General features: G+C 47.1%; 1 protein-coding gene across 1 annotated transcript; it reads left to right on the forward strand.

The window, feature by feature from the left end:
• Positions 1-11,369: 11,369 nt before the first annotated feature.
• On the forward strand, positions 11,370-13,625 carry LOC135395569 (uncharacterized). Its single transcript, XM_064626700.1, has 3 exons — positions 11,370-11,652; positions 11,784-11,864; positions 12,017-13,625. The coding sequence occupies exons 1-3, from the start codon at positions 11,645-11,647 to the stop codon at positions 12,501-12,503; spliced, it is 576 nt and encodes a 191-aa protein (XP_064482770.1). The 5' UTR covers positions 11,370-11,644; the 3' UTR covers positions 12,504-13,625.
• Positions 13,626-14,203: the final 578 nt, after the last annotated feature.

Here is a 14,203-nt window from a genome sequence, read left to right on the forward strand (position 1 = left end):
ACTAAAATACGCTTTGCCACATCGCGTACAACAACCGGCGGTAAGCGCTAGTCCGACGCTTCACCATGACAACCTCATCGTGGAGATTCTGCTCCATGCGGCTGCAACGCTTCGGTTTCGTTCTGTTCACGCTCAGCTCGTATCAGTTGGCGCACCGTTGGCCGGATTCAGTTGGCAAAAGTTGCTCCATGCGTTTATCGCCTAAGGCCACGAAACAGTGGAATCAATGTCTTGATGCTGCAGCAGAGACGTGTTCTGTAACAATGTCTCACGTGACATACAAGGGCCAGGTCTTTCAGTGCAGGGGAACCGTGATTCTGCAGAGGGTGGCATAACAGAATTTTCTACAAAAGAACAATGACCTGACACGATATTTACTCCTCTCAACACTTCCTAAATTGTGGTAATATAGAGATTAATATACCTTGAATTTTTCTCAAGTTCATATATGTCAGCGGAGAGCGTCTTTGAGAATTGCACTCTGATTGAACCCACATTGAGTAGTTGAACCCACATGATATAGTATAAGCGTCCATGCACTTTACTCATTCCATTGTGGTCAAAGCTATTTATGGATGTAGTGGCTGCGAAGCCACCGGTCAGTGGCGCCGCCTAGGCGAACTGGTATCCATATGTCATGTGTTGAATAAAGAGATCACTTGTTGTTTTGGTACGAGACGAGGCGGGTCATCTTCACTTCGGCTCCGACTGCCCGAGGTCCTGCCTACAGGGCACGGCCCCCGCGACATGGTGTCAGGATGTTGGAAGAACTTCACTCCCAAAGCAACTGAATCGAGGTAACTCGGCGTGGCAAAAACCTCGTCTGACGCAACTGGCCAACAGCCTTCGTGGTTAGGCCTAACGCTTCAACAACCGGAGCCATTCGACTTTAACAAACCAGCAAGTTGGGCCTCGTGGAAGACTCATTTTGAAGACTATGCCGTCGTTTCCGGACTACAAGAAGCTACTCCGGAGGTTCAAATACGCACGCTACTTTACTGTATGGGGCCCGAAGCTCGCCCGCTTCTCGGCACTTTCTCACTGGACGCAGTTTCGCTACATTCGTACGACGCAGTAGTCAACAATTTCTCCGAGCATTTCGTGCATCCGGCCAACGAACTTTATGCAGGCTCCCACAGCTCCCCATAGAGCCCATAGTTTGAGATAATTTAGGCAACACTGGGCATGCAACCAATGAAAATGAACTATGATGCCTACCATTCGGCCAATCAGGAGTCTCTCAGTTTGGCTCGCCTTTCGGCCCGGTACTGGCTACCATCGGCTTTTACTGGTTTTCATGCCCGACGCTCGTTATCCCGTATTTCAGAAAAGCAAGGCAAATTTTGGACAAAATACACATTTATTTGAAACATCGTACTGACTCAATAGCCTGACACAAATATTCACGGTGCGTACAGAGTCCAAATCGTTGCGTCCGTTGACCAAGTTCGAACTCGCAAAACACACACATACACACGGTCTACTTCTAGAAGCGAGCGACGCTCACACGAGTGCATACGATTTCACGGTGAGGATCTCCTTTCGTTGGTTGCAGCGCGAAGGTTACAACGAAGCGGGAAATGCTTGTCGCACGGGCACCGAATCCTGTCTTGGTTGTAACTGCATGTGAAAATGCGACGGCGCTCACAAGTGTTCCTCAGGCGTCAGCTCGCCACTGTGTTCCAGTTCTGAACTCGAGAGACTGTTCGTACGTAGGATACTTGTGTCGGGAAACACCTCAACACGCCCTGAGTCACTTTGACACACTAACAAATCTGCGACTTCTCTTCGAACAACGCGGTCATACGGTGCTGTCAACGGACATCGTCGAGACACCGCCTGCCAGCAGTGTTGCCACACGTAAAAAAAATTATCTGTAGATTCGAGTCTGAAAAATCTGTAGATCGAGCTAAAAATCTGTAGCCACTCAAAACTCAGTCTCTTGAACGTTTTGCCTTCAAATCTGGAATATCTGCTTGCGTCTCTAAATTAGTGGAAGAGCAGGGACTTATTTTGTTCCACTGCTGAAGACCACTGCGGGAATTTATTGCTGCGGCGCTCTAGCATTACGCGTTGGAACTTTCGGTTTCGTTTTGCTATGTCCCGTTTTTTATGATGGTAGCAGACTTAGGTGTCCGCTACACTCACAATAAAAAAGTGTCATTGCACGTAGACTTTAATACTTTGGCACGTGTATTCACATCAGCTATGCCGCTCCAATACATGAATAACGCATCGCGTGTAGTAGGAACATTTCTCTCGCTCGTTCCACCATCACAGTGAGCGAGGATCACAAGGGACCACAAAAACAATAAAGCTCGATATATTATTTCCACAGACATAATGAAGGCGTACATGCGTGACGTGAACTCTAAAAGTTGTGGTTTCACTTCAAAGCCAGTGAAGTCAAGTCTGCGAGGCAAACTGGTAACGCGCACACCAACACTCAAGAAAACTGATTTTGCGTTGAGGCTCGCCAATGGTTCAGTCGCCATAGACGTCCTTCTCCTCTGGCGAGCCCCGCCAGTTTTGTGATCGACGGATCAAATCCTTGTCAACGGCGAAGGCGAAGCAGCTTGACCCAACAGCATGCGTTTCGAGTGCAGAAGGCCAGTTATAGTGGTCGTTGAGAGGCGGTTTCTTTTCTTCGTTTTTATCAAATTAGCGCCGGAAAATATTCTAAAAAATAGTCGGTGAAACACTCACTCCCGCGTTCTGCTGACATTTTTCATCGTGGTCGTTTTGTGAACTGATGCGAAACACTGTGTTGAGTGATCCATTCGTTGGAGCAAAAAATCATGAGATTTCAAGAGATCTCTGTAGATCTGATTTTTCAAAAAGTAGATAGATCTCATGATAAATCTGTAGGTGTGGCAACACCGCCTGTCAGTTCTCTCTCTTCTCTTCTCGCAACTGCCCGCCAGACCGCCAGGCCGCGAAAGAATGCTCTTTTGAAACTTTGCCAACCAATAGCGGAGCGCGCAATGTCCTTCGGCCAATAGGTATCAACTATGATGCCTGACGGAGAAATACCACGTGTTTATGACGTGCAAACATTTTTTTAGAGCCGCGAAGAGGGGGAGCTATGGGGGCCTGCTTTATGAGTCCTCACGTTTCCACAAACGTGTTCAACAACCAGGAGAGAGCGTGGACGGCTTCTATGCGGAACTCTGTAAGTTAGTGAAACGTTGCAACTATCCTTCGTCAGTGGACAGTGGTAGTGCGGCTAGTCCGCGATAGGTTCGTCGTTGAGATGCAAGGCTCTCAGAACAGTTATGTCGTAACGCGAAGCTTACACTCAAAGAAGCATGGACGCAAGCCCGTCAGTTTGAAGACGCGGACAAGCAACGAGCAATGGAGCAATCTTCATATGAAGTATCCCGGGTGTTGACCATGGACGCTTCGCAAACTCAGAAAATGCCGTCTCATCGACACTCAAACGCCAAACGAAAAACGGTTCGCCCAGGAGAAAAGGACGGCCGTTATGCGACTCGACATGTTTCTTCTGTGGTCGTGGACTTCCCGCGCGTACAGATTGTCCAGCGCGTAACTCTGTCTGCAATTCCTGTGGGAAGAAGGGCCATTTTGCGGAAGTTTGCCGTTCGCGGAAGTAGAAGTACACCAACCTCAACACTATTCAGCTGTACACTCTTGGTTCCTCACCCTTATCTAAGGCCAAGTTTGTCGACATTACAGTGGACAATTACACTTCGCAGTTCAAGGTAGATTCCGGAGCCGAGGTTTCTGCAGTCCCGAGTGGATTTCCTACAGTTCCAGCCGAGCTCGACAAGGTTGAGGTCCTCTTGACAGGTCCTGGAGGCCAACCCCTACACGTACAAGGCTCGTACGTGGCACGCCTTCACTGGCATGGGAAAGAATGCTTGCAGCGTCTCTACGTCGTCGATTCACTCACAGTGCCTTTGTTGGGTTTTCCGGCTATCCAAGCCCTCGGAGTTGTCAAATTTCTTGGTACCGTGGCCACTCCTGAAGGTATACGCTCAATGCCGAACTGTTCCAGGGTCTTGGTACGCTGAGAGAGGAGTACACCATCCGCTTGAAGCAAGACGCCGTCCCATTCTCACTGAGCGCACCTCGTCGAATCCCTATTCCTCTTCGGGAGGTTGTTCGTCAGGAACTTGACAAACTGGAACACGACGGTGTGATTCGCCGCATCGACAAACCGACTCCCTGGTGCTCTGGGCTTGTGGTGGTCCCGAAACAGGATGGGAACTACCGTCTTTGCGTTGACCTCACCCGACTGAACGAAGTAATTCTCAGAGAGCGCCACATCTTGCCAACGGTTGAACGAGCTCTTTGTCTTCTCGGTGATACTGCCGTCTTTTCTAAACTGGATGCAACCGCAAGTTTCCATCAAGTCAGGCTGTCTCCCGAATCACATGACCTGGCGACCTCTATCACTCCTTTCGGTCGCTACTGCTTTTGCCGGCTCCCCTTCGGAATCACCTCAGCACCAGAGTATTTCCCAAAACAGATGTCGAGGATTCTGGAAGGTCAGGAGGAGCTGTCAACATGATTGATGATGTCCTGGTGTTTGGACGCAACCAGGAAGAACACGATGCAAGACTCAAACAGGTGCTGCCTCGTCTTGCGGCTGCAGGGATCACGTTGAATCGAAACAAGTGTCGTTTCCGGGTGAACGAAGTTTCGTTTTTGGGCGTCATGGTTTCGGCACAAGGCATAAAGCCTGATCCAGCCAAGATTGAGACAATTCAGACTATGCCACCTCCGACAGATGTCGCAGGCGTCAGGCGCCTACTCGGCATGGTTAATCATCTTGCACGATTTATACCACACGTCTCAGACATCACCGCACCAATTCGTGTCCTTTTAAATTCCAAGGCCAGTTGGGTTTGGCAGCATGAACAAGAGACTGCATTCAGAAAGATCAAGGAACTCCTAATGTCGGATCGGTGCTTAGCCAAGTACCACCCATCTTATGCTACCACAGTTTCGTCTGATGCAAGCTCTTTTAGACTCGGGGCCGTTCTCATCCAAACGCATCCAACTGGCGAACGTAGGCCAGTGGCCTTTGCTGCCAGGGCAATGACTCCCACAGAACTCAGGTACAGTCAGACAGAAAAGGAGGCCTTGGCGACAGCATGGGCGATTCAACGGTTTGACGAGTTCATCAGAGGCATTGCCTTCACAGTGGAAACTGATCACCTGCCTCTCGCGTCGCTGTTTGGCAAGATGGAACTGGACATTTTACCTCCGAGAGTTCAACGACTAAGACTAAAGACAATGCGCTACCAGTTCCAGATGCTCTAGGTCCCAGGGAAGTTGTTAGCACAGCTGACAACTTCCCCCATTTTCTACCTTCCCTTTTCCCCCAACTACCCCCATTTTCGTTGCGGGACTTTGCAGCCTTCACCCTCTCCTATGGCTTCCCGACCATGTTACAAGTAGTCCTCACTACGCTGAGTCTAACGGAGAAGTCGAGAGGATGATTCGCACAGTAAAGGACCTACTACGTAAAGCAAAGGACCCGCATCTAGCCCTCCTGAACTACAGAGACACACCGGGGGTGACCGGTTTTAGTCCAGCGCAGTTACTCATGGAGAGGAGACTCCGAACCCGAGTCCCGAAAGCTGAAAATGAACTTCGCCCACAATGGCCGAAAAGGGAAGAGGTGGCAAGCAGGGATGAACCCGACAAAAGGAAGAAGGCCCAGGACTTCAACAGGCATCATCAGGCTAGAGAGCTGCCGTCACTTCAGACTGGACAGCAGGTCTGGGTGCGTCCAGAGCAGGTACGCGCCACCGTACTGAGCCCCGCTCAGCGTCCAAGATCTTTTGTGGTCGAAACAGAGCGTGGTGCAATCCTACAGCGCAACCGGAGGCACTTGGTGCCTTTCCTACGAAAGCTTCCTGCTCTTCCGGTACTACAGCTTCCCGTACCAACGGACTCTACACCTGGGACCGGTACCCCTGTTCTGCAACACGGTGAGCGCGACTGTGCTGTGTACACCCGTAGTGGCCGCCGTGTGATCCCACCGGACCGTCTAAACTTGTGACTCTCATGGGGGGGGGGGGGGGGTGTAGTGGCTGCGAAACCACCGGTCAGTGGCGCCGCCTAGGCGAACTGGTATCCATGTGTCATGTGTTGAATAAAGAGATCACTTGTTGTTTTGATACGAGACGAGGCGGGTCATCTTCACTTCGGCTCCGACCGCCCTAGCTCCTGCCTACAGGGCACGGCCCCCGCGACAATGGAGATTTGTTAAAATGCTTTAAAGTAGCACAGAAGTCATTTTTAACACCCAGTTTTCTTCTTATAAAACTGTTAAGTTTGCCAGTAAGATGCACCATGCGAAGTAATTTACACCACAGAGTCATAATTATCGCAGAAACTGAATTTGAAATATGCCGCAAAAAGCGACCGTGCGCAACGGTGGTGAAGAGCAGTACCAGCCTGTAATCTGCCTGGAACCTCGCGCTGACGCTATAAGGACTCTCTCGCTGATTGGCCTAGAAAAATGTTGTCTGCTACTCCGCTGTCGTCTGCTACTCGGCTGTTCGGGGTTCTGATAAAGCCTTTCTCCTTGCTCGGTAAAGCTTCGGGCGCTCCTTGTATCCCCAATTCTCCGGGAAAACTGGCAAAACAGGTTTACGGCGGCAAAGGAACAATGCGCTGACCCCCACTGATCGGCAAACCAGAACGAGTCTCCTTATGCCGTCATCGGTGACGTGCCATCATACCTCCTCATCCTCGTTATAGCTCGAGTGGCGAGTTAAGGGTGAAGGCGCGGAGCTATGTTTATGTGAGTTTTTTTTCTGGGAAACAAATTGCACACATCAAAACCTTTCGCGCTATTCGGTATAATGACACACACACTTTCATCAGATGTCTTAATCTGAAATTTTTTTGGATGGCCCTCTGTACTCCTTTAACATTGTGAGGCACCAGCAATACCTTCTCCATAGCACGGGGACGTTGGCGGACAGGGAGTGTCCCAAGAAAAATCATCAGAAGGGCAGGGACTCTCGGTCCTTTCGTGCGTCTTCAGAATCAGTGCTCAGAATCAAGTTCAGAATCAGTGACCCGTCATAAATATCATTAATTCCTATCAAAAACAATTAATTAATTGTTATTATTCATTAATTTGAAAAAATTACGCCTCGCTCTCAAATATTTCGTGGGATAATTGAAGTTTATGATCGCACTGTATCGGCGGCGTGCTAAGGCACTCCCCATGTATTCCCTATGGGGCCGGCGCGGAGGAACAACGCCTAGCTCGGACGGCGGAGAAGCACGTTTCTGCTTCTTCTGGCGATGCTAAAGTCTGAAGAGAAAGGAGGACGGTGTTGCGCTGGGAGGGCGATGCTCGCGTTTTGTAACAACAACAACTTTATTTTTGGCTTTGGAGAGTGCCAGGTTGGTGGGGGGGGGGGGGGAGATGTAGTGGCTGCGAAGCCACCGGTCAGTGTTTTGTAACATTTCAAATAGCCCTAATGTAGCAGGGCGAAGAGGGGTTGCGCCTGGCGCGGCGGCTGAGTAGGTCAGGGGAGGAACGGCTTACGTGAGACGTGGAATTCTTCCCAAATTACAGAATGGGACAATAGTCCCACCGACCGAAAATAACGTTGGATTTTCTGCTTCCCGTCGGATCTAACCCGCGTTTTTTCCCCGCTGCTTGTTGCAAACTCTTGGCAGAGAACTGAGCACGGCATTTTATGACTAGATGGGGTAAACCCAACAAATGGGCCCATCGTACATTTAATTGTTCCCTATAACAACAATTAATTACTCACTGTTAATTATTAAGCCGAAAAAATTACGGCTCGCTCTCCAATATTTCGCGAGGTAATTGAATCAGAATAAAATCAGAGAGTTCAGAGAATAAAATAAGTAAATAAAAAAGCGTATTCTCTCTTCGGGAAGGACGTCAAATTATGAAGGAGCCGTGACAGGAGTCTTCCAGTGCAGAGATCGCTCGATTGGGCGGTCATAAAAAAAACTTTTGTTGTTGACTTTTTCGGTCTGTTGGTATTATTAACATTCGGTGGCCATAAAAATGGGGTGGTGCACGATTCCCCCGATTTAAACTCCCCTGCCCGATTCCTGAGGCAAGAAACAACCGGCTCATCTCCACCGCCTCCAACTAACCTCTACCCTAGAAACGTCATCATGACGTTGGTAGACAGACTGAAACCGAAACAAATCGGAAGGGGAGGGATGGGTTCCACGAATGTTCGGTTGTTCGCTGCTTCCTATTGAAAGAAAAGTAGGACCGAAGGTACCGTCCCTTTCAGGGACCATCGTAATCCCCTCAAGACCGTGGCTTTCGGGCGCGACCTTGTTCGCCTCTGGCTTCGAGCGTAGTTCAACTCTACCAAACTGGTGGCGCTGTCGAACAATATGACGTCATTTGTTTACAAACAGGGAGAGATCTATTCACCTGTCGCGTTTCCCCCACCTTAGTGCAGTGACCCGCAAAGGTTACAACAGAATAATGGCTTGGGAGGCTAAAGATGTTTTCATCTCTTGTTTTTAAATGGCGAGGCTAAAGCATGTCATGTCTATATGCCGCAAAAATGCTGAATTTTGTTGTGGAACTCAATCTCGACGTTAGTGCCTGTTTTGATATAAACACCTGTAACAAGCTCTATTCCTACTTTTCGGCAGCAAAAACAGGTAAGGCTTGTGTAAAGCTTTACGATACCTGGTCGCGCCTTCTCATTTATTGCTTGAAGGGGCGCTTTTGACAAAACTGCTGATAAATAGCAAGCTTGGGGTTTTATTGGGTCAGTCGTTTGTTCCTTACTATCAATATAACGTCATTTGATGGAACGGGTCACTTGGCGTTAAAAGCAATGTGTTCGAGTATTTCTAGTTTATGTACAGATGTTATGTAACGAGTCATTTATGTTGCTTCCAACAGCCCTGATAATAGAGTGCGATCGTAGTTGCAGGGCTCATTTTTGTCTGTCATGTGTCATCACGATCCACTTTTTTCTCTGCTTTCCACATTCGTAGAGTTGGCCTCAATGTAAAGCACGAAAAAATTGGCGATTTTTGTGATGCCTATAACTCCGTTTTTAGTGCCTTACAAAGGTTTTTGTTTGCCTTTTATACGCGCCTAAAACCAACATTTTTTCGTACCTAAACATGCAGGCTCTAGTCATCACAGTGGCTGTACCTTGATATGATTGGTGGTTTTGTCAGGTATTTCTGGGAAGGCTGCTCATGAAATGCTGAGTACCGCAAAAAAAAAAAAAGAAAAAAAAACGGCCTGTATAGACCTGATGAGATCTGGGATGGGCAGTATTTAAATACTTTGTAATTAAAATAGTATTTAAAATATAAATACATGTGTTTATATTTTGTATTTAAACAAATACTTGAAAAATGTAATTATAATTATATCTAAATACACATTTTTTTGTATTTATTTTCGTAAATACGTATTTTATAAATACTCCTAAATACGAGAGATACTGACTCATAGCTTAAAGTTTCCCTGCATTTGACGTTTCGGTAAGGAGGGCAAAGCAGAGTTTGGAGAGCCGCGCGGTTATGCCGTGTTTTCGCAAGCACGCACATGCGACAAACCATGTCTCCGTTACAATGTATTTCCTATGGAACATATTTTATGCTTTTTCTCGGTAACCACCGCCCAGATTTTAACCCGGGTGGTTTCACTATAAAGAGGAAGACGAGATGAATCGGATAACTTTAATACATTACTGATACATGTCGTATGTATTTTGCGGCGACGACACGAATGTGAAAAAAAAAAAAAAAAACAGGGTGTCGAACCGAAACGTTTTTCGTTCCGGTTTTCGTTCTGGTTACATCATAAACGATCCGGTACCGGTTCTACTCCGGAGCAAAAAAAATAACGGTTCATACCGGTTTTTAACCGGTTCTGCTTCTGCTGGGTATATTCATCCCCACAAAAAAATATCAATGGTACAAAATACAAACCCGTTTATTCCGCATACACGGTATTTAATATCAATAGACAGCTGTGAAATTGGTACTCCTAGTTAGACCCTTAGCTATGGGGTAGCGTACCACTCCTAGAGTGGAAAACCTCCCCACTTCATCATCACAATATATATATAATGTCTGTTGCTACTGTCTAGCCAGCAATCACCACCGCACGAGTACGACGCAAATCGAGGAACACCTTCAGAACACCTTCATTCACAAACGCGCTCCACGACTCCGTTTTATTTTCTTCGTGTCCTGTCCACAAAAGAGTTGCCACTTTGCACGGGCTTGCCCTCGCGTATACGTAAATGTATTCAACTTAGCAGTTCTCAAACAAGGGACGCGTTGCGCGACATTACCGATAAAGAAGCCGTTATGCAGCCCCCTTGGGTCGCTGTTTAGTTGAGGAGAGTTTGGGGGGATCAAATTAAAACGAACACTACGGCACATTGCTAGAGAGTCACATGTACCTCGAAGTCTGTGTGCGTGCGCGAACTATAAACCATTACGAAGGGAGCCTAAGGGTCATACTATACCGACATACATTCCACCGTAACCATAACCCTCGTAAAGTATCCATGACATGACTTCAGAGCACACGACGTCTGTTTCATTCGCCTATCCGTAGTCCAAACCGGCGAAGTTTTTTCTTGGACCGAAAACCGTTAAATATATTTTTCGGTTTCCCTCCTGAGCGAAAAAAACGTATACGGTTTCGATTCCGTTCCGGTTCGCACCAAAATAGCGGTTTTTTTCGGTTTTCGGTTCCGGTTCGCTCCAACACCCTGAAAAAAAAAAAATTTTTTTCTCTTCTCTCTTTGAACAGGTTTTTATTAAACTTCCATATAGCCATTTCGAAAAAACTTCCCATTTACTTTCTCTCGAAATATTTCAGGAATCGATAGACAACAAATTTATATGTCTACCAGTTTTCGTTTTTATATAAAAGCATGAAATGTGAGTACGTGTAAACACCGACTGAAAGCCCAGTGAAACACGTCATTCTGTGTTGCCATCTGGCGACGCGAAAGGTCGAAAACTACGCGGATCGTATTCTTCCGCCGAGCAAGCGGTGCGCATGCGCACCGTACGGCTGTCTCCTCTCTCCTCTTTACTTTCATGGACCGCTGACTTGGGGTATGGCCTTGGAGACCAGAACAAAAGCTTACTTAGCTGCTCGTAAAGGGATTATCGTCTGAGCCAGCATTGTCGCGGCCCGTGTAATGTAAAGAGAAAGCACACCGAGACCAACAACCCTCTTCTTTTTTCGGTGCGCGTATAGACATTGTCGCGTTACTCACGAGCCGGTCGTCCCCGTGTGCCAGCTAGCCTCGTTCCCGGTGGCGGCGCTGCAAGTGGACTGCCAAAACCTGCCGAGGCTCATTCACTCACCGTACAGCTGCTGCGTTTCTGCGTTTTAATGAAGCATGACGGACGAAAACACCGCCGCTCCATATAAAACGTCGTCGGGGAAGCATTGCGTGGTATACCAGTGTACAAATAACAAAAAAAAAAAAAAAACGAGGAAGACTGCTCGTCACTACGTGCAATGCGCACGACTGCCTACGTAAGGAATGCCGGTGCGGTATCTTCAGCCTCCACAGATTTCCTAGCGCGCCAAGCAAACAGTCAATTCGACAGCAATGGATTGTAGCAGTGAAAAGGGTCGGCTTTGTACCAACGAAAAATGCCAGGGTAAGCTGCTCACACCGCTTCCCATTACTGCATGCAATCACTCCGGCGGTGTTCTATGTTGCCTGAGATTCGTCATCTTATACCTTACCCTGCAGTGATGCATTGCTGTTATTGTCTTATTGCAATTCTAGGTTTGCTCGATTCATTTCGTCGATGGAAAGCCCACAGAAGAGAAACCAGTGCCCCAGCTTCATATGGGTTACAGCAGAAAGGTGAGGTATCTGTACACACATTTACACGCTCAAGTGAGTATCTGCAGCTGTAAAAATTAGAAACAATGAAATAGGTATACAACAATGGCCACAATTTAATTAATTTTTAATTTAATATAATTATTTTTCACAAAACATGTTGTGCCTGCCAGGAGAAAGCTGGTACGACACATGGGGAATCAGAGGAGACAGGATCCACTTCATGAAAAACAAGATCTAAACAGAAATGCCACTGAAGCCAGTACAAGTGGCATGCTGCTCACCCGCTGCGAGTCTCTGGAAGACACTATGTGTGAATCAGTGGAAGACGCAATGTGTGAATCTGTGGAAGACTCTGTGCGTGAATCTACGAAATACACCGTGTGTGAATCTGCGAAAGACACCGTGTGTGAATCTGCGAAAGAAACCGTGTGTGAATCAGCGAAAGACACCGTGTGTGACTTTGTGTGTGACAAGAATGCTAGGTACTCTTCGCAAACATTAGAATATCAGGCAAGCCAGCAGGAGTCACCTAGACAAACAGATGATTCAAGCAGCAATATTACTACAGAAGAGCATGACACATTGGACAGTGTCTGTACAGCTGTGGGAACCGTATCCTGTAGCCAGCATCAGAATACAAGACAGGCTACAGATTAGAGGACGCAAGTTTTGCCCGAACTTCGAGGTCAGGGGACGCAAGTTTAGCCCAAACTTCGAGATCAAGGGACGCAAGTTTTGCCCGAACTTCAAGATCAATCAACGCAGTGGGAAGACCTGTGTCTGCAAATTGTAATGGAACATTCTTACTGCAGCAGAGATGAAGAGGCACCAGTGTGTGTATCTACACAGACACTCCCGCAAACAGCAGCTGATACAATGTCAAACAGTGACTGCCATTTTTACACAGGCCTGTGCCTGGAAATGTTTCTCAGATTAGTGATGGCTGTAAACAATGTCGCTAAGCCGGTTGGCACTAAAGTTGCCCGGCTCTATGACCAAGTCTTGTTCACTCTAATGAGGTTAAGACTTGGCTTGCTCTATGGAGATCTGGCTCGCCGGTTTAACATTTCTACGACTCTTGCTGGAGACATATTTCGTGCTACATTGAAAGTACTGTCAAGGTTGCTAAGAAAGACTATTGTATGGCTACCACGCGATGTGATCCAGCGAGAACTACCACAGTCGTTCCGAAGCAGTAGCTACTCAAATACAACGTGCATCATAGACTGCACTGAAGTGTATCTCCAGCGGCCGAAGCAGTTGTATGCAAGGGCACAGACATATAGTAATTACACAGGACAGAATACTGCTAAATTTCTTGTAGTTATTGCACCACACGGACATGTGATGTTCGTTTCCTATGTGTATGGTGGACGGGCATCGGATAACGTCATTTTGCAAGAAGCTGACCTGGATAACTACCTCAACCATGGAGATGAGGTTATGGCGGACAGAGGCTTTGCACTGACCCCTGAGCTATTTGCGAAAGGCGTGCAGCTCAACGTTCCAGCCTTTACATGAGGCAAGTCACAGTTGTCAGAGAACGAGGTTACAAGAACAAGGCGTATCGCAACACTTCGCATACACGTTGAGAGGCTGATCAACAGAATCAAGTCGTATAGAATCTTGAAAGGAACCCTCCCAATATCACACAGAAAAGCATTGGATGATATTGTTACAGTTTGTGCAGGACTGTCCAACCTCAAGGGTGCACTAATCTCAAAACGTACTTAGAAAGATGAGAACTGCAATAAGCGAAGACATTGATGTACATCTCAAAAAGTGCTTCAGAGGAGAACTGCAATAAACGAAGACATTGTTTTACTGCTGCACCATGATGTCTGTATATGCTTTACACAATGGGAGTCTGCCACAAGCATGTTCATTTGTTAAGACAGGTAAATAGTGCATGAAATAAAAGTCATGGAAGCGCTGTAAATTGCTTGCAACAAATGCATCATCATATTCCACAGAAATAAGGATCTGTCGCTTTTTGGACCACACAAAGAACAAGCATTCTCGTGTATCAGTACAAAACATTTCAAATTGTACTTGGAAGTAGTAGCCTCGTGGACCAGTTTTAGATAGTGTGTATCCACCACCTTGTACCTCCACTACGTCGTATCTCCTGCCACTATTAGCATTCACTAACAGGCTACAGTCGTCAGTTACAAAACACTTCACCTCGACACACACATCATTGTTTATCATCCCATCAGGAGTTACAGAAATGTAGGGATGGCTCCTGGATACAAATGTTCCCGTACGAACAACTTTGAAGTCTGTTATCTCCTCAAGCGCTTGTATGACTATGTCTTCATGCATTGTTCCATGCAGAGTGGCAGAATTTCCAGCAA

The sequence above is a fragment of the Ornithodoros turicata genome, chromosome 5 (genome assembly GCF_037126465.1).
Source record: "Ornithodoros turicata isolate Travis chromosome 5, ASM3712646v1, whole genome shotgun sequence".
NCBI classification, from domain to species: domain Eukaryota; kingdom Metazoa; phylum Arthropoda; class Arachnida; order Ixodida; family Argasidae; genus Ornithodoros; species Ornithodoros turicata.

Excerpts from the sequence above, each read along its gene's own strand:
- LOC135395569 (XM_064626700.1), top strand. Across the intron at positions 11,865-12,016 it reads ATATGGGTTACAGCAGAAAG|GAGAAAGCTGGTACGACACA; the intron begins GTGAGGTATCTG and ends TGTGCCTGCCAG.